Source organism: Limanda limanda, chromosome 5, assembly GCF_963576545.1.
Source record: "Limanda limanda chromosome 5, fLimLim1.1, whole genome shotgun sequence".
In the NCBI taxonomy this organism is placed as follows: Eukaryota; Metazoa; Chordata; class Actinopteri; order Pleuronectiformes; family Pleuronectidae; genus Limanda; species Limanda limanda.
Genome location: NC_083640.1, coordinates 17,773,095 through 17,797,159, shown reverse-complemented (window position 1 = coordinate 17,797,159; position 24,065 = coordinate 17,773,095). Strand labels below are relative to the sequence as shown.

The following is a 24,065-nucleotide window of genomic DNA, read 5'->3' as shown; positions in this document are numbered from 1 at the left end:
TTTTAATATAGTTATAACATTGAAGCATGGGAACCACAGCTTCAGCTCTCTGACCCAGTTATCTAGAAGGCAGAGATATTTAATTAAGCATAAATCAAAAATGAACAATTGATTTGTGAGGAAAAGCTGGTGAGGCTAAGAGTGCTTTGCCCTTTTCCTTTTATGGAGGCTACAACCATCAATTTATTTTCCTGTTCTAGATCCATTTCTCTCATTTATTTTCATTATCTTTCTTAATTTCTATGTACTTATTCAACAGACCTCTCTAAGACTGCACACAAGGCAAGGTCAAAATTTGTTTGTAGAAGGAGAGGGCTCCCTCGGTTGGGGATGGCGACGGGCTATGAGGAAATACGTGGAGAGGTTGGTTGTGATGAAGCAGAGAGGGAGACACAGCAAGATGATGCCTGACGGGGAAAAACTGCTTGGCGCCTTTTCTCCCTGACACAAGTTCTTCTAATGAGTGAGATTTAGATTTGAAGTCGATTGTCACCTCAGAAATCTTTGAATCTTTAAAAATTTGTTTTTCTGGAGAGGGAGATCTTGTTGCAGTTCTTTAAGAATTCCTGGTTTGAATCAATGTTGCTATTTAATAACAAACAAATTCTTGACTTTTGCACTTTCTAACATTTAATTACATCCAAGATACTTGATTTCAGCTAAATCTGCTTTTAAAATTACGAAATGATTCACTGGAATCAGACGTGATTTCCAAAGGCTGTAGTGAACCAATGCTGCCCCCATGAGGGTGAGATGCACAATGTTATTTCATTTTTACCCCCACATTTAAGAACCTCAGCACTGAAAAGTACAATCAAAAAGAAATGCATTTACAAATGTTTTTCACAGATAACTAGTGGACCCTTTGTAATTTCTACATGAATCATTTTGGTACTGTACTTGCAATTAAAAGCTATATGTGTATAAATTGTGTTTGTTATTACTAAACTGTTCTGCAATACACAACTATGAATTAACTATTAATGGTATTTTTTTTAATCTCATGGCTGTATGTCTTTATGTTTGCTATCTTTCTGGTCAAGGACAATGTCTTAAATGTCCAAATAATGTCTTGGTAGTTGGTCAAGGACATAATTAATGGCCTTCTAACATGTCTGCATTAGCTGACGTGACATTAGCTGACGTGAGGTTGATGCCCAGGCCGCCAGCTCGAGTTGACAACAGGAACACAAATATTTCAGGGTCCGTGTTGAACTCATCAATCAACACAATCCTGCAGGATGAGTAAATCATTTTAGTCAACTTGTCAATTTGACTATTATTTTAATATAGTTAGAACATTGAAGCTTGGGTACCACAGCCTAGCGCTCTGACCCAGTTATCTAGAAGGCAGAGATATTTAATTAAGTATAAATCAAAAATGAACAATTGATTTGTGATGAAAAGCTGGTGAGGCTAAGAGTGCTTTGTCCTTTTCCTTTTGTGGAGGCTACAACCATCAATTTATTTTCCTGTTGTAGATTCATTTCTCTCATTTATTTTCATTCTCTTTCTTAATTTCTATGTACTTATTCAACAGACCTCTCTAATACTGCACACAAGGCAAGGTCAAAATTTGTTTGTAGAAGGAGAGGGCTCCCTCGGTTCAGGATGGCGACGGGCTATGAGGAAATACGTGGAGAGGTTGGTTGTGATGAAGCAGAGAGGGAGACACAGCAAGATGATGCCTGAGGGGGAAAAACTGCTTGGCGCCTTTTCTCCCTGACACAAGTTCTTCTAATGAGTGAGATTTCGTTTTTTGAAGTTGATTGTCACCTCAGAAATCTTTGAATCTTTAAAAATTTGTTTTTCTGGAGAGGGAGATCTTGTTGCAGTTCTTTAAGAATTCCTGGTCAATGTGGCTATTTAATAATAAACAAATTCTTGACTTTTGCACTTTCTAACATTTAATTACAACCAAGATACTTGATTTCAGCTAAATCTGCTTTTAAAATTACTAAATGATTCACTGGAAGCAGACGTGATTTCCAAAGGCTGTAGTGAACCAATGCTGCCCCCATGAGGGTGAGATGCACAATGTTATTTCATTTTTACCCCCACATTTAAGAACCTCCGCACTGAAAAGTACAATCAAAAAGAAATGCATTTACAAATGTTTTTCACAGATAAATAGTGGACCCTTTGTAATTTGTGTATCAATCATTTTGGTACTGTACTTGCAATTTAAAACTATATGTGTATACATTTTGAATGTTACTACTAAGCTGTTCTGCAATACAAAACTATGAATTAACTATGAAAGTTGTTAAAAAAAAATCTCATGGCTCTATGTCTTTATGTTTGCTATCTCTCTGGTCAAGGACTATGTCTTAAATTTCCAAATAATGTCTTGGTAGTTGGTCAAGGACATAATTAATGGCCTTCTAACATGTCTGCATGCTGTGTATATGTTTTTAATAGATCATGTAAAGTTTAGTTCAAAAAGCTGAAACAGATCACTGGACCTCTCACTAGTCTGTACATATGGCATCAATTTATATATTGGTTCTCTAAATATAACAGCAAACCAGGGTAGGAAAACCTTTTATTTTATATTTCTCAGTTTCTCTTTGAATGAAATAGCGACACTTTAATGTTCCTGGACCTTACTGAGAAAACCACAACATTCCACCCACACCCTTAAATAGACAATGGCAAAGCTGACCTTGTGGTTTTGGTAAGGTTATCAGCACACAGACAGGCAGGCCCAGACATTAAATAGACATGATCGCACATTCACTCACAACAGACATGTACTGTGCACACTCACATGCATGTGCATACACACATTTATTTCCCGTAAAGAGTGCTCAGACCAATGTGCATCTCCTCTCTCGTGACAATATAAAAATCACCCTCCCCCCACACATGTAGCCGTGGCCAAAAGTTTTGAGAATGGCACAAATACTCATTTTCACAAAGTCTGCTGCCTCAGTTTTTATGATGGCAATTTGCATATACTCCAGAATGTTATGAAGAGTGATCAGATCAATTGCAATTAATTGCAAAGTCCCTCTTTGCCACGAAAATGAACTTAATGTCCAAAAAACATTTCCACTGCATTTCCGGCCTGCCAAAGAAGGACCAGCTGACATCATGTCAGTGCATCTCTTGTTAACACGGGTGAGAGTGTCGACGAGGACAAGGCTGGAGATCACTCTGTCATCCTGATTGAGACAAAATAGCAGACTGGAAGCTTTACAAGGAGGGGGGTGCTTGAAATCATTGTTCTTCCTTCTGTTAACCATGGTTACCTGCGAGGAAACACGTGCTGTCATCATTGTTTTGCACAAAAAGGGCTTCAGAAGCCAGGATATTGCTGCTAGTAAAATTGCACCTAAATTTACCATTTATCTGATCAAGAACTTCAAGGAGAGAGGTGCAATTGTTAGAAGAAGGCTTCATGGCGCCCAAGAAAGTCCGGCAAGCGACAGGACCGTCTCATAAAGTTGATTCAGATGCGGGATCTAGGCACCACTAGTGCAGAGCTTGCTCAGGAATGGCAGCAGTCAGGTGTGAGTGCATCTGCACGCACAGTGACACAAAGATTATTGGAGGATGGCCTGGTGTCAAGAAAGGCAGCAAAGACGCCACTTCTCTCCAGGAAAAACATCAGGGACAGCCTGATATTCTGCCAAAGGTACAGGGATTGGACTGCTGAGGACTGGGGAAAATAATTTTCTCTGATGAATCTCCTTACCTATTGTTTAGGACATCTGGAAAAAAGCTTACCCGGAGAAGAAAAGGTGAGCGTTACCATCAGTCCTGTGTCATGCCAACACTAAAGCATCCTGAGACCATTCGTCTGTGGGGTTGCTTCTCAGCCAAGGGATAGGGCTCACTAACAATTTTGCCTAAGAACACAGCCATGAATAAAGAATGGTACCAAAACATCCTCTGAGAGCAACTTCTCCCAGCCACCCAAGAACAGTTTGGTGACGAACAATGCCTTTTCCAGCATGATGGAGCACCTTGCCATAAGGCAAAGGTGATAACCAAGTGGCTCGGGGAACAAAACATCGAAATGTTGTGCCATTCTCAAAACTTTTGGCCACGGCTGTACATGTGCACGCGCACACCAACCACACAGCTGTGAGGTATTCATACGGGTCTCAACTTGAAAACAAAACCAGTCATGAGTTTTGTACCAATGAGGAAATTGGTATGGTTTTGGTGGAGAGAAAAAATTAAAGGGAGGGAGAGAGAGACAGATACATAGCTGTGAAGCAGGGGAACTCTCTCATAGGTATTTCAGGACAGCAAAAGCTCCCTCGGCCGTTATTTCAATTCCAGCAGAAACGTTATAGCCTGACAACTCCTAAAAGGAGATGACGAGACGGACTGAAGGACATTAAAACAAATACAGTCCAAGGTAAGATCAATCATCAATAAATCAAATTCTATTTGTATAGCTCATATTCACAAATCAAAATTTGTCTCATAGGAATTTAACATAGTGTGACATCCTTTAACCCTCAACAAGAGTAAGGAAAAACTATTAAAAACCCTTTTAACAGGGTAAAAATACTTACAAACCTCAGAGAGAGCCACATGTGAGGGATCCCTCTCCCAGGACGGACAGAAGTGCAATAGATGTTGATAGAGTCACATTTATTCTTTCTGCATAGTTTGCCGTTTTTAGTGCATGTCACGTTTTTATTGTTGACACAACATCTGCTGCAGGAATACTGCTTTATGTAAAGCAGAGAGGATTAAGAGCTCATCTGCATTTACTGTGTAACAGAATAAGTGCATCTGCTATTAAAAATCTGCCCAAAGAAAACCTGGCAAAATGTGTTTTAATTTGAAGGAACTTTTGAAAATACTTGCTACTTGCATTGAGATTCCCGTGAGACATGTTGGGAACATTAAGTGGCAAAATGTTCTCTCACAAGTGTTGAGATTTTAAATCTATGTTTGTTAAGATTTTAAATCTGTTTATCTGTGTCTGTGTGTGATGATGGCAATGAAACTGAACTCTAAACAAATGCAGGACGTTAGACCGGGGTGGGGGCAGGAGCCGTTTGGGCTGAATATGTGGAGAATATGTGGCCTTCACACAATGATTTTTAATAGCCGTTGCTGGCTGGTGTTAATCTTGAAGTTAATAGAATGTATGTGTGTGTGTCCGTCACATCATAGTTCAGTCTCGCACCTGTCTGATAATGCCTGTTGTGGAGACTGTGAATCTGTGGCATAAGATACATACTTTAACTTGTTCTCATACCTAACTTTTCATATTAAAGCATAACTCCTTAGCTTTAATCAACATCACATACATGAATGCACTGTGCTTAGAAGAAAACTGTGACATACACCTTATAAAGAATTCAAGCCACCAGCTTCTGAAGGCGTTAGCCAATTCAAGGCGTGTTTATGAAACACAAAATCGCACTGTCATGATATCAATATTTACCCAGCAGCAGTCGAAGGAGGGGCTAAACTGGGAGCGGCTCCTGTCATTTACTGATTCCAGTGCCAAGAGGCTGGTAGCCTAGTACGCCTGCGCACCATCAAGATAGAACCAAGTCTGGACCACGGCAACCCCGCCTCGTTATTGACCAATCCTTTTTCTACCAACTGTTATAAATATTACCACCGCCGTCCATTGGGTGAAGTGTTGACGACTTTGTTGCTAAATCTGGCAACTTTCCAAATCCTCATGGCGACTTTTTTTTGTCAAAAGCAACTAGCGACAAATCTAGCGACTTTTTCTGGTGTTTTGGAGACTGACGTGGAAGCACGTATCGTTCTGCAGTTCCGGTCCTCAACGAGCAGTGGGTGCTGCCGTGAGCCCCTCCGTCGTCCCAGAGGACTAACAGGCGGTCAGTCTCCCAGTAGCCCCAGTCTCCCAGTAGCTCCCAGTAGCCTGAGTCTCCCAGTAGCCTTGCGCAGCAGACCCAGCTGCAGGCAGAGCAGAGAGGAGACCCACGCTCCGCGTCCTCCATAGTAAAAATGAATCGCGCATGCGCAAAGCCGCCGCTGATCCTGCCCTGGTTTACAGAGGGGGATGTCAGTGTCAATGTATCTTCATTGTCACTGGAAAACATGAATCATTGAGTTCAGTCTCTTCATCGATGCAGAGTACACATCGTGATGCATCTAAGAATCAAGACGTGTCCACACCTCTAGTGTGGAACGTGGTGAAACTGAATCCTTTCAGGACCCTGAAAACTGAACCAAACTTAAGAAAAAAATTAAAAAAACTTGCTCTGCCTTGTCTCTTTTGGATCACTTTGCCAGTCCCAAGCCCGGATAAAGGAGGAGGGTTGGACGTAGAGCTAGCAGTTCCACCCCACTGAACAGCCTTTTGATTCAATTTGATATTCTAACATTTAACAATACAGGACAAAATTGATTAATGTGTGTGGGTGTAGGCACAGCAGTATAGTCATGAAGTTAATTTGAGTAGTGATGGCCTATTTCAATTGCAAAATAAAAAATAAAAAAAAACAAGAATCAACAGAAGAATACATTTTTTTTTTTTTTTTTTTAATTTCATTGAGAACTTATCTCGGAATTTCGGAGAGATAATTATCTCAAAAAAACAAAATTTGTTTTTCAAGTGATTGCAATATGCTCCCATAGAATAAAGCTCAAGCTAAACATATTTAGAGTGTTTTCTTCTCACTTTTTTTTATGTCCCACAGCGACCATTACAATTATGAAAATAAGTCGATGACGTAATTAAAGGGACTCTTACCTTTGTTGCATTTGAGAATTACAGCACATTCAAATCATCCCGCCTTCCTCCAATGCCCCACCCCCTCGTTCCCATCCGCGGTGTTTTTTTGAAGAAACTTTATTTACAAGCAGACTTACAATCTACTGCCTCCGCGCACACACGTGAGTTTTTGTTTACCAAAGCAATGGATTCGGTAAGTTATATACATTTACATTCACATGCCTTGATGACGCGGCCCGAATGCGCCACAAGAAGCAGACGGAAAACCTGCATGTCCATGCAGCAAACAGACAGGTCTGTCGGCCAATAAGGTCCTTCGGTCCGAAGAATTTTATTGGTTGAAGTTTTCACTAAATATTATGAGAGTGAAATAATTGTTTGTTTTTACTCCTGGTGGGTCTGTCTTGCATTTTAGAGTGTCATTACCTTATTAATACCAATTTAACCTTATCCAAAAAAAGTGTAAAAATGCAACAAAGGTAAGAGTCCCTTTAAGCGACTTTAACAACAGCCAATAGCACTTTCCTTACTGAGGAGTTGGCAACACTGATTCGACTCTTGACTGCCCCGGTGCTGCTAGAGGATCGGGGCAGTGCGTTTGGTGACCATTGCTTTGCTGTACTTTTCATACCTTTTTATTGCTTCTAAAAAAATACTTGTTGAACAAAAACGAGACTGGCTCTTCTCATATTTGGGATAAAAGAACACGACACAAGCTTATTAAAATCCAGACTTTACCGGCAACATCTTCAACCTTTGTGTCCTCTGCTACATTTAGGTCACCATGCCAGAAGGAAAACATCAACAGAGCAACTTCATTCTGTTGATAATGGCTTTGTCAGTCATGTTGGAGGTCTGCAGGGTCCATGGCTGTCGGACTGGCTCTGGATCAGAGTGTGAAGAAGCTCCTTTTGTCCCAGGCCACAACCTGGCAGGAGAGGGCTTCGATGTGGTGCGGATGCGTCGAACGGGCGCGTATGTCATCAACGTCGAAGCTCACCTGGCTGAAAACCGCACCTGCACACTGTGTCCCAACCGGTTCCAAAACGGACAGGTAGAGTCAAACTACCAGACTGCTCAGGCTTCTCAGAGCACGTCCTGCTCTGTTGTAGTCCACTTCCTTTAACTGCTTTCTTCCTATACACCTGCATCCCCATGTACATCCGGTCATTTTTAATCCTCCTCAGATTCAGAGGCTTCCAGCGGCGGTGGTGGACTGGCATCCCCTCAGCGGCTGCAATCAGCAGCTTTCTAGTGCCCTGCACCACTCGGTGGACTCCCTGCTGCGCAGCTCCAACTCCCTGGTTAACAACAACTGGAAGGTGGAATTGGGCCTCGACAATGTTGGCACAGGAGTGCTGGGAGGAAGCAGATCAGAACTGGCAGTGTTTGCTGGTCAACAGCACTGTGGGGAAAAGGTCACTTTTGCCACCCATGAAATCAGTTGCACCTACTACAGGTAAAGGGGAACTAATGGTACACACAAAAGAAAAATATATCGGCATGGTTGCTACGGTTTAAGGCCGCACAGTGAACTTGAATGTTTATTGTGTTTGTTACAAAAAGGTCAAGATTATTTTTTAATTGCCTCATGGCACTCTGCATGTCCTTTGTTTCTTCAGCTACAGGCTGGCTGATCATCCCCAGCTGAGTACAGAATTCACAAAGCATCTGAACCGACTCCCACCAAGTTTAAACACAAGCCAGGACAGAGTCGAGTACAGACGTCTGATAGACACCTATGGAACTCACTATATACGCCAGGTCAGAGAAACACACTCTTCTCTCTGCGCCTTTTAATAAATGCATCTTTTCATAGTGATTTACTGAGATAATGACACAGAGGTGGATGACAATAGTTACTGAAAAGCCAAAAGTAAGTATTTTTGTTTCCTAGGTCCAACTTGGTGGAAAGGTGAAGCGAATCACTGCCTTCAGGAACTGTGTGGCCACAATGAAGGGTTACTCAGAGTCTGAGATCGATAACTGCCTGAACTACGAACTCCGAATGGCTCTAGGTTTCCTCCCTGTTAATGCTTCCTTCTCCAACAAGTGTGAAAACATCCTGAAGGGCAATATGAGCATGGGCTCCTACCAAGCCTTCATGACTCACCAGACCGAGGTTATCGGGGGGGGAGTGGGGGACATCCTCCACCAGCAAGAACCATCTGAAGCGTACCGCAGCTGGATGAACAGCCTCCACGACAACCCTGACGTAGTTTCCTACGCCATCCTCCCTCTGCACCGTTTGGTGAAGGACTCGCAGATCAGTGCCAATCTGAAAAGCATCGTCACTGACTACATTAAAGAGAACCAGCTGCAGGTGGGACATCCTGATTCTAAGAGCAGTTCCCTGACTCCTAACCTGGTTCGCAACGGTCGTCCAAAAAGGGCTGTGATAGGAACCCTCAGAGTGAAGATCAAACATGCTGCAGGCCTGAATTCGGACCCCTTCTCAAAAACAGACGCCTACGTGAAAATCATCTACAATGGCAGGACCCAGAAAACTTCCACGATAAATGAAAGAAATTACCCAGTGTGGAATGATGTATTTTATTTTGATTACGTTGACTGCTCTGATAAGTTGTTTGTGGAAGTCTGGGACGCGGATGTACGCTATGATGACCTGATTGGGAGAAGTTATGTGTATCTTGAGAAGGGATCTTGGGAAGTGATCAGTGAGCTCAGTGAAGGAGCTCTCTACTATGAGTTCACCGTCAGATGAGATGCTCACTTGACAGGCTTCAGGTGTGGAAGCTACTCCCCCGATGCTGAGTAGGTTGTTAGGTGACAATGTTTCAACATGGATGTAGATATACATATAGATAGATGATGTTTAAGTGTAATATATTTGGCATTTTATAATTGCATGTAAACTATAAACATAAAAATGTCATATTATTATCTTGTAGTAAACATGAATTAAACCAGAAACCAGGTGTCTTCTATGTAAACAATGTCTTGTAATGTTTCTGTATTAATCAACCAAAGTCAATGTCCTTCTACATCCATCGTACATAACCAAATAAAGACATGTCGATTCAAGACACGGCTACATACTTTGCCTGTTACCTTTACTTGTCTTTTGCTGCACTGACACTGACGCTCAAACACAAGTTTTTGTCAACCTAGAATGAGCACTTTGTCAACATCGACAATTGGTCCTGTTTCATGGATTCTACAGTAGCTTAGAACAGACAAACCACACACTGGCTTCAGAGAAGGCCTTTCGCATTAAAAGGCTACCATAGGTTCTCGTACATGCCTGGGAGAGGAGGATGTATTCAGTTTGATGCAATGTGCAACTTCACCACTAGGTGCTAATACATCCTATAAACGTTTATAAGGCTTGAGAACATGATGGCTCTAGAAAGTGAGGCAAAGTGTCTCCATATCCCCCTGGTGGCTGGAAACAGCCCATCTCCTCAATGTTAATTTTGTTCTGTCACTATAGGTAGTTCATATCACATTGATGTATTTTTTAATTGTTAATTTTCGGGTTAGTTTGGATTTAATTAGTCTTTGCTTTAAAAACAGGGTGAAACCTCATTATTGACAGCTGAGACTGACTCTTGCGTGATAAGTCGAGCGCGTGTCAGCAGTAAAAAGGATTTGTTAAATCCTGCACACTGGATCTGCACTTCTTACATTATAATTCATCCAGGTACCTATTGGTCCTCTTGCTGAATCCCAAAACGCATAACCACACACATATTTATTCCAATATTTATTATTAAGTTTAAACAGGTATCTAGAAATCATACAAACGACTTAGTAAAAGCATTTACAGTAACACTTGTACACTTACAACACATTAGCCACTTGTACAGTACATGAATGCAGCAGCTGATTCCTCAAATCATCTTCTTTGTTGCTTGGCTCAAACTCAAAGAAACTGATTCAAGCACCATACTTAAAGTAAAAACATTCTCTTGATTCATTTGACATGTCTCGGACAGGAAACGAACCGGGCTTGAAAGATGAAACTCAACACATTAAACTAACGAGGACAGGAATTAATTTTCCAGATACTTGGCTGAAATTGCGACGCAACCACAAGTGCCAAAATAGTTTTGAATAGAATGAAAATCATTGGGATGGTAACTAGTATGTTTTAAAATCACTGTCTGGAATGACAAGGATGCAACACTGTCAGGTGCAATTCTCTGAGCACCACCTATTGTGAAAGAATCATTACCATAAAACACGTCTGAATATTTCATCAGGCTTCTCAGTGTCCTAACCAGCATACAGTACAGTTATCTAAATGTATATGACAAGGCTTTGTTCACAACACTTCAGTTATGCAAACTTTGTTTCAGTCTATATGTTCAGTACTAAACGGTTGATGGTGTTCTCCAATTCTCGCTGAACTTCTTAAAACCACGTTCTTTCACGTTTCTACACTTTGGAATCTTATACGTAACATGTGAAGTGCATATTAATAAAACGGCTAAATTGTTGTTGTTCAGCCTTCTCTGTAAATACTGGTCTCATAGACAAAGTAAGAACATACACTCAGAGCAGGTAAAAATTGTGTTTTAGGCACAGCTAGCACGCTACACAGTCAATCAGAATTCATTTCAAGAACCTGCAGCATATGATTCTCAGTAGTTTCTGGCCAGGATCATAGGAATGCTTTCAAAAACGTCTCCGGTTTCATGTGTTTGTGTATCACATTCCCAGTGAAGCTTTGAGTAAAGATGCCATATCTTCAGGTATGAATCCCTCACCACCTGAAGAACAAACAGTGCTTTATTTCAGAGGTTTATGTTGCGGTTATCTCAAGTCAGATCATTTGAAAGCTGCTTGTCACAAAATAAAGCTAAAATACATGGCTCGACTATGTCATGCTTCAGACCTGGAGCTTACATGTTGCTCTGGAAACAAAAATTATCCATGCTTGGTGCCGTTTTTGAGGAGTTGATAAGCATGTAGTATCAAGCAACATTTCTACATATACATAAACTGCTTTTGCACCTCATCCGAAGGGGGTTTCACAGCAGCGTGGAGGTGACAGGTGAGTTTACGGTGTTTTTTAGGTCAAAGCGGTGGACAAGGGGTTAAAAGTTACCATCAGCTGATTGAATCTGAAGTAAAGATGTGGGGCGGACCAGCAGTTTAACAAATATGATTTCACATCTGCTTTTATTTGTTTTCCTTTTCATCTGTTCCAGAAACTCGACGGAAAGCTAAAAGAGGACAAAGTGTCTGTAGTCAGGGCCCTGAGGCTCCGTCTGAGGAACCTTTTTTAAATCCTTTCTTAAGACGCACTTTATTGGACAGTTTTTTTTGTGGTTTATATTTTCTATGAACTGTTTTTTTTCTTTTATTTATGTATACATGGCATAATTACAATTTCAAAAAGTTAACAGGGCCAGATTAAAGGATATACAGCATGATCACAGGTGTCGCTCCTCTGATCAGTTTTATTTACATTTTGAAACTTAACTAACTTTTTAACTAAACAATGTCAAACTACACTTGTTTTTAGGGTGATTATCAAAGAGGGTGGTCATGCATTTGAGAAAAGGTATGCGTGTGTAGGTGCGTGCGAGTCCTCACCCTGTTCAGCAGCAGTCATGTCCTGCTCCAGCTTTAATTTCCTCTGTCCCAGCTGCAGCATGCAGTCCTCTATGCTGCCCTTACTGATCAGCCTAATCACCTTCACAATCCTGACACACAAGAAAGTGTGTTTAGTCTGTACAGTCAATTAATACATGAAGCACAGTTCTAATGAGATCTGAGAATAGCAATTAATATTGCATGGTCTTATTCTGAGATTTGGATCACATCTGAATCTGAGAATATAACATCAGTGTTTTCTTTCAATCCAACTGCTGATAAGTTGTTGGAAGTAAAAATAAGTAAATTCTTTGACAGGAGTATTCGTAACAGATTACATCTTACCTGGTCTGTCCCACACGGTGACACCTGTCTTCTGCCTGTTTGTCATTGTAGGGGTTGCAGTCGATGTCATGTAGAATCACAACATTAGCTGACGTGAGGTTGATGCCCAGGCCGCCAGCTCGAGTTGACAACAGGAACACAAATATTTCAGGGTCCGTGTTGAACTCATCAATCAACACAATCCTGCAGGATGAAGACAACATTTGAGTCATTATGTGTGACACAATTCTTTTAACTTTGTTACAGCTTGGAAAATTACTATGCTTGACTTATTTACTATTACATAACTTCAGCATCAAAATCCCATTGTACAGGGGGGACATTTAGGAAGGGTTTAACCGTATCAACAATTGGATAAAGCACAACTCTAACTGACCTGTCGGCTATGGGTGTAGATCCATCCAGTCGGATGTAACGATGCTTGTGATGTTTCAGCATCACTTCCACAATGTCCAGCATCATGGTGAACTGACTGAATAATACCACTCTGTCGCCCTGTTGGAGTTAATGATGATAAATTATATTTTATTCCTTTGCACACAGTCCACACACATGATTCTGTACATTAGTACATACCTTGTTTTTTAGAGAGGCCAGCATCTCTTTGAGGTAGTGGAACTTCCCAGAGTCAAGCAGGAGATTGTTTTCAAGCTGGTAGGAGCTGATGGTGGAGTATTGCTGGCACAGACGATGCAGCTCAAAGTCTGACATCACCTCCATGTCCTCCTGGATCAGAGCCGCATCTGCATCAAAGTGAGTTGGCTCCTGAGGAAGGAAACACACAAAAATAGATGAAACCTTTGTTGAGACAAAACGTAAATTCAATTGTTCAGTTAAAATATGGGAACAGAGAAATACAGATGGAGGAGTAAAAGGATAATGAACAATTGAATGGTTGAAGAATTCAAATTATACAAACTGAAGGTCAAGTACAGAATTAATTAAAAGAGTAAAAGAACAAAGGAGAGTGAAAGAGGACTGACCTTGAGCATGAGTTTGCTCATGGCTTTGAGCTTCTCTGTGGTGTAGTACTGTCTGTGGAGCAGTGGGTGGTTGGCCATCTTCCTCAACTGCATCATCACATTGCACAGCTCCCGCTCTGTAGAGACATTATTAACCATGCATTAATTTCTGTTTTGTGTACAAAATAATGCCGTTATTGACAAGGGAGCTGCCTATGTAGCCATTTCAATGAGGCTTACTCTCGCCAGTGGTGGAGGCCTTGATTTTTTTAAAGAGCTTCTCGTACAGCACCTGCTGCTTCTCACTCATCGAGCAGGACTCCACCTTCTCCTCCTTCGCTGGCAGCTGCTTTAAAACCTGGAGGAAGGAAACATCACAAGTTATTTAAAGCACTAACAAGGGTTTTAACCAACGTTTTCATAAACACTGTGAAGCAATTGGTATTAACTGAGAAAAGAAAATTGAGATAACATTTTAATGTCAAGTCTTCATTTAGAAGATCAACTCACCTCACTCTTGAGTCTTCGGAGGATAAACGGTTTCATGATGAGTTTGGCCTGAGAAATACGATCCCTTTCAAAACGGCTCTGCTCGTCTTGGGATTTCTTAAAACATTAAACACTTTCGTCAGATTGGAACAGAAAAGACACATTTTTGCTCAACTACTCCCGTAGCTTCATTTCATACAATATATATATATATATAACAATAATTTCAAGTATAAAACCAAGAACACAATATCTTGCTGATCGTGAATCCGAACATATAAAGGGAGATAACAAGCTTATATTTCCCAGGTAGTGTTGTTTGAGTAGCTTCAAATGGAGTGGCCTTACAAACTGAGCTTACTGTGCCTCACACACCGACACACTTACTATAGAGAACATTTTGGTGAGCTGTGTCGTGGTGCTGGAGAACATAGAAGGCATGATGAAGTTGAGGAGAGACATCAACTCTAAGAGGTTGTTCTGTAAAGGAGTTCCTGTCAGCAGCAAACGATGCTCGGCCTAAAGGAAAAGAGAGACAGAGAGACATCCCGAACTGTAAAAAAGACAGAAAGGCAACTAAAGATGTGATGGCAGACATGAAGTCAGCTGAATGGTTGTGGTGGAAAATACATTAGAAATTGAACTAACATTAATAGCCATGAGGTGGCGGTATCGCAAGCTGCTCATGTTCTTCAGCATGTGACCTTCATCAAACACAGCATACTTCATACGCAGCTTGCGGAAAAGGCTGCGGTCGTAATCGTTTCCTATCGCCAAGTTGTATCTGTAAAACGAAGCAAACAAACTTTCCTCATTCGGTCTTCAAGTAGCATATTTACAGCAATGATCTCTCACATATGAAGCGGGTGGTCTGTGCGTTTGCTCACGTGGTCACTATGACATGGAAATCAGATTTGTCATTGAGGATGTCGTGTCTGAGGTAGCGGCGGTCCTCCACAGATCCTGTAGAGAACACAAGAGCACAAACATAACAGCTCAAAGTGTGAAAGAATATAACGTTTGTTTGTTAAAATCCCATATCAGGAATTGACGCTGATTAACGGCGTGTACACACAATAGCAGGGTATCAAAGAAAAAAATGTGAATGAGAATGTTCTCATTCACAGCAGGCATCACATGTTCAGCATTGGTTATATTTACTGAGAGATTTCTTACCGCAATAGATTAGAACATTGAAGCTTGGGCACCACAGCTTGAGCTCTCTGACCCAGTTATCTAGAAGCAAGAGATATTTAATTAAGCATAAATCAAAAATGAACAATTGATTTGTGAGGAAAAGCTGGTGAGGCTAAGAGTGCTTTGCCCTTTTCCTTTTATGGAGGCTACAACCATTCATTTATTTTCCTGTTCTATATCCATTTCTCTCATTTAGTTTGATTCTCCTTATTAATAACTATGTACTCATTCAACAGACTTCTCTAGGACTGCACACAAGGCAAGGTCAAAATCTGTTGTGACAGACCTACAGCATGGGATAGAACCGTTTTATCATCAGCAGTAACTGCTACAACCAAGCTTGATTCAGGGTGTTGTGTACATATACAGAAGGAGTGTCCAAACATTCTTATAAGTCTTAGAGACAATTAGAGAGATGACTGTCCCCTTTCTTCGCAGAAGCCAGGAGAAGACACAGTAAGACACAAGGTAAAACATGAGGATTTTTATATTAAATGTCCAATAGAGAAGTTCTACATATAACCAAAAGATATAAGACCCCTGATGCCTGATAACATTATTATCTAAATATATGTTGTTTGCTATACATAACATGTTATGAAGCAAACTATAGATAGCAAAGTGTGTGATTTGTGGGGACTATTACCGAGTGTAGAGGACGGCACAACGAGGACATGAGGACCCTCTATTCCATTCTCGTATAGCTGGGCCAGAAACGCTATGGCTTGGATAGTTTTCCCCAAACCCTGAGAGGAGTGAAGGAGAAGAGGGAAGATGAGATACGGAGTCTTTCGAACTCAAAGATTAAAAAAAGAGGAGCCAGGTGCATGGACATTAAAAGATTTTTTAACAACTGCGTTTCAGATCATATTCAACGCGTGTTGACAGAAAAAATCCTGACATACTTTGCCCACAGTGCATCTTTCCTAAACTACAAAAAACATCTCTTACTGTCTTGGAGCTTAAACAATTTCTTTGTGCCCTCTTCTTTTCTGTTTATATACCTTCAGGATTGAAACATATCAACACAAAGCCATTTGATACTGACACAGCACTGACTTTCACATGTCCATTTAAGTACAACACTGGGCTTAAGAACAAATGTTTGTAGTGCACCTTGTCTCTTCCCCCGGATCCGAGGTTGGTTGTCTTACCATTTCATCAGCGAGGATACCACTGAGCTTGTGCTCATGCAGGAGCAGCAGCCACTTCAGACCAATCAGCTGATAGGGCTTCAGTCGTAACCTGAAAGACAACCATTAAGAGGCTGAGAACAAGAATCTGATATTTAATCTTATGAAAACACAAACTGTAAGTTCTTTCTAATATGTCCCGTTTTCATTTAGTAATCATTTAAGAAAACAAATATGCTAAACAGTAACCCACGCATCATTGCACCGTATCAGTTCCACATTAGACATTTTTGTAGTTTTATTACAGTGTTCTAATATTACTGTTAAGAAAGAACAAACTGAGAAATCCGGAACTAGGTATGCTGCCAAAACCCATTTGAAGTAAAAGTAGTAGCCTTAAATTAACGTTGTCACAATTTATACAGAGCACATAATATTTTAACATATAAGGCCTAAAATTCTGATGAGAAAATAGACTGTTTAGGCCCTAGGGGAAACACTAAAGTCTGCAGACCATCATAAGGTTATTTATAGAAAGTAGCTGATGATTTGAACATTTAGTTTGATGGAATATTCATGAATTTAACCTAATGTGCATTTTACTCACTTGCTGTTGAGTATTCTGGGCTGTTTCATGGCCCCTGTGCCTTTCTCCATCACTTCAGTCACTTGCTTGAGCATTTTTGAGGAAATAGTATTACATTTGGACATGAGCCCCACCACCATCTTCCGCTCCCTGAGGACAAGTCTGCAGCCGAAGAGTAAATCCTGCGACAGTCCATTGGCCTTGTTAAAGACTTCAACCTGAAGGACAGAACAAATGGTTCAGAGTTTCAAGTACCTTATAAAAGTAATACTTCAATCTGTCTCATGGAGAGACACCGATAAAGTGGAGCTGGTCTAGTGTGCAATGGTATTTGCCATATTAACCAAGGTCATACCTAAAGGAACCCTTCACGCATAAATTAATAGATGTTGTGGTCCTACCAAGAATGTAAGTTATGTAACCATGTTTTTTTAATTAAAAAAACGTTCAAGATATCTATGATCAGGAAAAGCACACATGAAGTGTGACTGTACGTTTTATTTATTTGGTTTATATGAAAGATTGAACTCCACCAGGAGATCCCGTGATAGTTATTGTCCATCACTGCCTTTGGTATTTTCGAAAATGATATTGGATAGATGTATGAGAATAAAGGGACTGTTGAAAGGCTGATGTTATGTGTGGCATTTAGCTGTTCAATAAACATTAGACGAGGTCTCTGTTCTACAGAGAATTCGGAGCTGTAAACTCAATGAGTAAATACGCAAATAAGAGCAGTTTCCAGGTATTCTATAGATACTGTCAGTGGCTGTGTTTTTCATCTTTCCCCATTGATACCTTGTGCAAACTGTTTTATTTCTCATGAAGGAATCACCTGCATGTTGTCCACCCTATATTTTAGTATTTATTGAATGGATTTGTTTGGAGACAGATGTTCTCTCACCAGGCTTTTCCAGCTACTAAAGGGTCTCAGCTCCACAATTTTCAGGGCCTTTTTAACAGAACAGCCAGCGATCAGCATCAGCTCATCTCTTGATTCTTCCTGGAAAAACTTGAGCACCTCCTTCTTTATTCCCGTAATGGCACCTTTAGTGTCAAGCTCCTCATCAGAGTTTTCAAACTCGCTGCTAAATGTGTCCTCTTCATCGTCATTTTCACCCTCAGAACTGACACGTTCATCAGAGGCACGCGCCTTTGTCTTTCTCTCTGCTGCCTGTTTCTTCGCTATACTCGTGCCACTGGCAAATCTGGACAGCATCTGGGCAGTGGACGAGGTGGAGGAGGAGGAGGGAGAAGAGGAATGCTTTAGGGACGAAGAGGTAGTTGTTTTCTTGACAGAGGAGGACGAAGACACTGGGCGAGAAATTTTTTGTAGCCACGTGTTCATAGTGGAGGCTCTACTTGTGTTGGGTATGGAAACGTTAATGTCTTCTGGGTCTGATTCGTCTTCACTGTCTTTTGACGCTTCTGTATCATCTGTACTGTCTCCATCTGTTTCACTGACAATTATGGGGTCTTTAGAGTTCTCATGACCATTCCTCTTTGTACTGTCTCTGTGATCTTTGTGGCGCCTCAACTCTTTGTGGTCCCTGCTTGACTTGTCTTTACTCTTTGATTTGCTGGATTTCTTTTCTTCTGACTCAGGTGCGCTGAAGCTGGTATCTGACAACAGGAAAAAACAACAGTTTGAATCAGTATGAGCAGACAACAGGAAAGTTAAAAGAACACATACACATGAAGTCAATGAAAAGGTGGCTGGATTCAGAATAAAGAAGTTGTGTTCACACCTGGGTCTGAGAACATCTGGAGAACCTGCAGAGCCTCCTCTGCATTCCAGTCATGTTCCTGGAGAACCATCCGCAGCTCCTAAAATGAGGGTCAGAGCTTTAACACAAAATGTACTGATTCCAGATACCTTGAAAACCATAGTCTGGTTTGATGGTAAAGTCATAAGAAGCAGCTGTAAAACGGATGATAGATAGTGCTCTGCTTTGCACAGGCATAATTTAACACAAAAGATGAAAGAGTAGCAACTCTGTTTCTGAATGATTTATTGTTCATTCTTTTGTCCTAATGTCTAGGTTCTATGATGTAAAAAAAAATCATCACCTTAACAGTCAATATTTGTTTATTCGGCAAATAATATAAGTTAGGGCTATAGTGTTTATACATGGCAAATTTTCCTCCTGGCTACAGTACATTTCAGCTGGAAAGCTGGTTTTCTTAAACCATTTATGTCAAATATCTTGTAAGTATAAAATTGTAAGACGATGAATAAAAGCACGAGTGGTCATGAAGGCTGAGTGTGCTCCAGAATGGTTTTAAACTGCAAGGCAATTGATTGTGTGCAAGGTAAAACTGGGAGGAGAGCGATACCTCTTTCTTCCTTTAGTGGAACATCACATAAAACGGATTTAAGTTCAGTCACAACCGTAGTACAGTTGTCGTGTTGAGTTGACTATGATCTGTTTAGGAAGGTGGAATCAAACTGTACTAAAATGAATCTTAACAGCATGGCTTGGTGAGTTAAAGAGAAGGACAGTGTCAGTGTGTCCTCACCTCCTTGTCCTGGTCAGGAAACTTTTTCTGCAGTCTTCTCACCATGGCTTCCTGCTTCTCCCAGCTTGGCTCGTTGGCATCATCGTCATCTTCATCAAATACCTTTTTGGTTTTAAGATGAAAAGGTCTTTAAAAAAAATACTGAAATGTGTGCTTTGCAGGGAAAGTAAACCCAAAATGTTCACACTGCTGTTTACATCATCAGCCTCAACACACAATCAATCTGATCTTTACACAATGCTTGGAGCTGTGTAAGTTCATCATACAATAATCTTCATTAAACATGTATCTGAAAATTAAAATTTCAACTGTGATAATATGTACATGTTATTCCGTTATCATTTAAATCTGAAGGGTTGTAACATTAGTAATCTTACCTCTGACACTCTCCTTTTCTTGGTCTCTTGAATCTCACCACTGTCCTGAGAACTGCTGGATCCATCCAGCTTTCTCTTTTTGTCTTGTTCCGGAGCTGAGGAAAAACAAAAAAGGCCATTTATCTCAGTGGTTCCATATTAATGAGAAACGTAGCCAGTGAGGCAGCTATAGTTTTTGTATGCATAGCCCTGTGGCTTTACTGCAACATATTTCAAACATCTGAAAAAAACCCTCTTATTTTTGTGCACCAGGTTGAGATTTACTGTTTTGAATCATGTTTTCTGCTTTACAGCTTTGAGAATGAACCAAACATTATTGACCACAAATCAGAAACTGTTCCTCCATAAAATGCCTCTTTATGGTAGAGGTGTGCATCTTCACCATCGTGCATAAAAACGCATTTCAATGTATCACATTCACAATTTTATACATAACTGCACATGGCAGATTTTTCATCAGTTAATAAATCCAGTCAGACAAATATGAATTATTAATGCTATTACAACTGAGCTGTAAATTACAAAAAAAGTTTTTTTAAAAAGGGAGGAGGCCGACACGGACAGGAAACTCCGACACAGAACAGGACATCCAGACTTTTAATGTTCATCTGTCTTGATTCTGAAGCAGTGGCGGTTATAACTATGCAGTGGCTGAACGTAGCGGAAGGCATGAATCGATTATGTTCTGTCAGTGCATCAATGCAGAGACTTCCACGACCGAATAGTGAAGCCTCTATTTATTGAGAAATGTCCACAACTATACTTTATGGAACTGAGGATGTTCCTTTATTAGGTTCTTGAAAAAAGTGATTATTTACCTTTGTTATCAGAGCCCTTTAAAAAGCAGGCATCTACAGCCTCTTCCAATGTGCTTGTGCTTCCAATGACCTGAAAACAGAACAGAACAATGTGCTTAGAACAGCGAACTGAAAATCGCCATTCGTCATCCATGGAGTTTAACTTGTGTGTTACTTGCTTAAAAGGTGCCTCACCTCGAGTATCTCCTCCCTCGTCATCTGAGGAAACATCTCTTTAAGCCTGGTTGTTTTTTCCTCAGACTTATTCTCCTCATTATCCGTATGATCTGACGGTTTCCAAATTGGATTCCTGTTGAAATAAAGGCACCACGACTGTAAAACAGTACCAATCCCCACGAGTGTGACACAATTGAAAAGCTTGACATTTTAGCCGACACTTACTTGGATTTCATACTTGAAGTTACTCTGGTCTTTGGTTCAGAGAGGACCTCGTCATCTTCTAAGTCGATAGAAAGGTCTTCCTCGTAAACCACTCCTCGGGCATGGGACTTTGATGGAGCTTTGACACGCTTCATCTGAGCTGAAAACCATGATGGTAAAAACAAGTGAGTAGATGCTCTCACAGCAATAATTGGGTTATGATGGCCCTGCTCAGACCTGGGGTTAACATCTGTCCTGAGGCAGCTGATCACAAGTGGACAGTTTTAAGCCAAAATGTTCTGAAAATTGCATTAGAACGTTTCCTGAATTCGTCTCCTGTGACCACTTGTGATTGGATTTCGTTTCCCACAATATATGCAAATAACCATGTTTTTCATTTGTGTTCATGCGATCCAAGTTATGTCTTAACTTAGTCTGAGTTTAAGGATAAATCACATGACAATGATTAATTGTGTGTGTGTGTGTGTCTCAGTGTGTCCACTCGAGCAAAAGAGAGAAAGATAGAGAGTGAGTGGAGTCAGGAGGGGCTGAATGAATAAATACATGCAGCTATTGTTTTAAGGGAACAATGTAACCAATTTATGAAAAGTATCAATCATTGTGTGGCAGTCTATGTTGATAGTGCTGGTGGTGGCTAAAAAAACAAATTGACTGAGAATGGTAAGTAACACATATTTTTTAACTGAGGCTGGTAAGAGAACACACGCTGAGGAGGTGGTCCTTCACACAGGAAAGAGAATGTGGCCACATGCGTCTCAGACGATCTCCAAATGCGATTTGAGAGATCGAACTTCAGACATTTGGATGGGTGAAGACCTGAAACACTTATAATCCGATCTGTTAGTTTGGATGTCAACACAAGGTCTGAACAGGGCCAGGTTTGCAGCTATGTTCTTCTTCCCTCCTCTGATGTTAAAGGTTCTGTAGGAGTCCATCATTACAAACCGATAGTGATAATGGCTGTTTTCTATTAACACAACTACCATTGATGTGTAAATAAGAAGAGGGACACCAGGCAAAAATGTGCTGGGTTATTAAATAATGACACAATATTAACAGGGTTAATACAATGACTGCATCACTCTCTTTGGATTCCATCTTACTCCTTTCAAGGAAACCACAAATTAAAGATGGTGGATATGTGAGGGACCCAGAACAGAAAGTGGCCTCACATATATCATGCATTTTGACGATCATACTTGAACTTGAAGAGCAGGTATGTGTGTGTGTCGTCACGTGTGACCTCATCACGACGCGTTTATATGATGTGATTCTGGTCTGGAAGCATGACGAGTGGGATGACATTGTCTCTAACTATTTCTAAAACACAGCACTGTCACTCCATGCTGCATTGGAGATAATTGTGTTTAAATTGACTGTCCAGCGTCAACACAACAAAACAACCTCTCGGAACAAAACCAACACAATGACATGACGGTTTGACGGGGGGAGGGTGGATGCATATTAATAGCATGACATAACTAGTGATGCTAACGATAGCATGTGTGACACACATCTGGCTCCCAGCAGTGGAAGCTAGCGCTAACATACCTGGCTTATTCTCCTTCTCCGACTCGGGGCTGTTGGAGCCGCTGTCCTGCGCCTTCTTGTCGAAACGAAAACGGTCCAAATTGAACAAGCTCATCTTAAACGGAGACTACTTCTGGACTGACAGCGGCGGCCGCCTTTGTCTCTCTTCTGTCGGCGCTGTCTCCTGCGGCCGGTCGCATGTAGCAGCGGCTCTTCCCGTTAGCCGACGTGACACACTATAGCTACCGGGCGAGTGTTAGCATAGCAGCGGGGGCAGCGCTAGCTCGAAGGCGGCGGCGTTGAACCGTGTGTAGCCTCGGTGGCTCTTAGCACATCGATTAATGGCGGAGTGGTTTAGTCTCAATTTAATGTGCTGAGTCTTCAGCTCTGTTCTGCTCCTGCTATCACGATAACAGCCGGTTTCCCGCGAACTATGGCGGCCCCGCAGGATGTGGAGCCGACTCCTCTCATTGGTCAGGGCAAGCGGTGGGCGGGAATTAACGAATGGACCAAGACAGTACACCGCGGCACACTTCCGGTTTAGCTTTCACTCTGCGTTACGGGTTAAATCGCTCGTATTGTACCACGTGACTGAGTCAGGAAGTGGTTCCCGGGTTTGGCGTGCGATTCGAAATTTAAGGGGCAGCGAAACGCAATGGATCCCCCCCTCACATTCGGTGGACGTGGGACTTGATTGCGCATTTGTTTGCAAAAAAAGAAACCGCCTGAAACCCAGCACTGTGGAACATTTTTTTTTAAATAAAACTGAATAAAATGTTGTCCATATTTTACGTGTTAAATGTTATTACTAGTCACAGGAGCACATTCACATCACAACCCTCTGCCCAATTTGTTTCAAATTTCCCTCTAGACCCCGCCGTTGTATCATAGAGACACCATATCACCATATTAATAGGTTAATAATTTATGTATTTGTGTTACGGACAGTGTTCTGTATGTCCTGTATGTATACATGTGTTGTGTTCTGTCTTGTGTTGTTGTTTTGTTCCCAAGTCCTTATAGACTGGTGATGCCTCCAGTGACTGGAAGGGGGAGCTCTTGGGCAGGACGTGCCAGTGAAGTGGCCAGAAGAAGAAGTATCATGGCCGCTCATCTCACCTGCATCCAATCTTCCAATCACCCCACCTGTGACAGATCTCTCGTCAACCCTTCCCCTTTAAATAGTCCTGTGTTTGTTTTGTTGGCGAGAGGAGGCTTTTGTGGTGAGCTGTGTCAGAGCGCTGATTGTTTTGTTTGGTCCTGATGTTTGCTGGTGTCTTGAGTGAGTTTTTACCAGTAGTTTAAGTTGTAGCAGCCTACTTTTGTTTTGTCTTTTGTCTTTGTTTACTTTGTTTGTTGTGCGCACAGGGACTACAAGGATAGGTAAGATACTCCGGGGTTTACATATCACACTCACTTAGGTTTACTGTTTGTTAATACCTCAGGTTAGAGTGAGCACCACCCGCTGTACTTTTGG

General features: G+C 41.2%; 2 protein-coding genes across 2 annotated transcripts; one reads left to right on the top strand and one right to left on the bottom strand.

Annotated features, from left to right (window-relative positions):
• The first annotated feature begins 5,490 nt into the window (after positions 1 to 5,490).
• LOC133001993 (perforin-1-like) lies at positions 5,491 to 9,725 on the top strand. The gene is made up of 5 exons (XM_061071720.1): positions 5,491 to 5,825; positions 7,464 to 7,739; positions 7,873 to 8,144; positions 8,308 to 8,449; positions 8,583 to 9,725. Exons 2-5 carry the CDS (start codon positions 7,470 to 7,472, stop codon positions 9,408 to 9,410), a joined length of 1,512 nt encoding a protein of 503 aa, XP_060927703.1. The 5' UTR covers positions 5,491 to 5,825; positions 7,464 to 7,469; the 3' UTR covers positions 9,411 to 9,725.
• Positions 9,726 to 11,256: 1,531 nt separating this feature from the next.
• On the bottom strand, positions 11,257 to 22,994 carry smarcad1a (SWI/SNF-related, matrix-associated actin-dependent regulator of chromatin, subfamily a, containing DEAD/H box 1 a). The gene is made up of 23 exons (XM_061071703.1): positions 22,610 to 22,994; positions 21,059 to 21,197; positions 20,852 to 20,966; positions 20,678 to 20,747; positions 19,860 to 19,954; positions 19,483 to 19,584; positions 18,711 to 18,789; positions 17,867 to 18,585; positions 16,984 to 17,180; positions 16,398 to 16,488; positions 15,890 to 15,989; positions 15,223 to 15,282; positions 14,934 to 15,009; positions 14,695 to 14,830; positions 14,434 to 14,565; positions 14,068 to 14,163; positions 13,798 to 13,915; positions 13,579 to 13,694; positions 13,172 to 13,360; positions 12,972 to 13,090; positions 12,596 to 12,778; positions 12,251 to 12,360; positions 11,257 to 11,421 (listed from the first exon to the last, which is right to left on the bottom strand). The coding sequence occupies exons 1-23, from the start codon at positions 22,701 to 22,703 to the stop codon at positions 11,360 to 11,362; spliced, it is 3,198 nt and encodes a 1,065-aa protein (XP_060927686.1). The 5' UTR covers positions 22,704 to 22,994; the 3' UTR covers positions 11,257 to 11,359.
• Positions 22,995 to 24,065: the final 1,071 nt, after the last annotated feature.

What these genes read in the sequence shown, in the direction of transcription:
- LOC133001993 (XM_061071720.1), top strand. Translation starts at nt 7,470, where the DNA reads ATGCCAGAAGGAAAACATCAACAGAGCAACTTCATTCTGTTGATAATG. An exon ending in ACCGGTTCCAAAACGGACAG is followed by an intron (nt 7,740 to 7,872) that starts GTAGAGTCAAAC and finishes AATCCTCCTCAG; the next exon opens with ATTCAGAGGCTTCCAGCGGC. An exon ending in GAACTCACTATATACGCCAG is followed by an intron (nt 8,450 to 8,582) that starts GTCAGAGAAACA and finishes TTTGTTTCCTAG; the next exon opens with GTCCAACTTGGTGGAAAGGT.
- smarcad1a (XM_061071703.1), bottom strand. Translation starts at nt 22,703, where the DNA reads ATGAGCTTGTTCAATTTGGACCGTTTTCGTTTCGACAAGAAGGCGCAG. An exon ending in TTAGTAGCTGGAAAAGCCTG is followed by an intron (nt 17,181 to 17,866) that starts GTGAGAGAACAT and finishes TCTGTCCTTCAG; the next exon opens with GTTGAAGTCTTTAACAAGGC. An exon ending in CATGACTGCTGCTGAACAGG is followed by an intron (nt 11,422 to 12,250) that starts GTGAGGACTCGC and finishes TTTGTTCTTCAG; the next exon opens with GTGGTGAGGGATTCATACCT.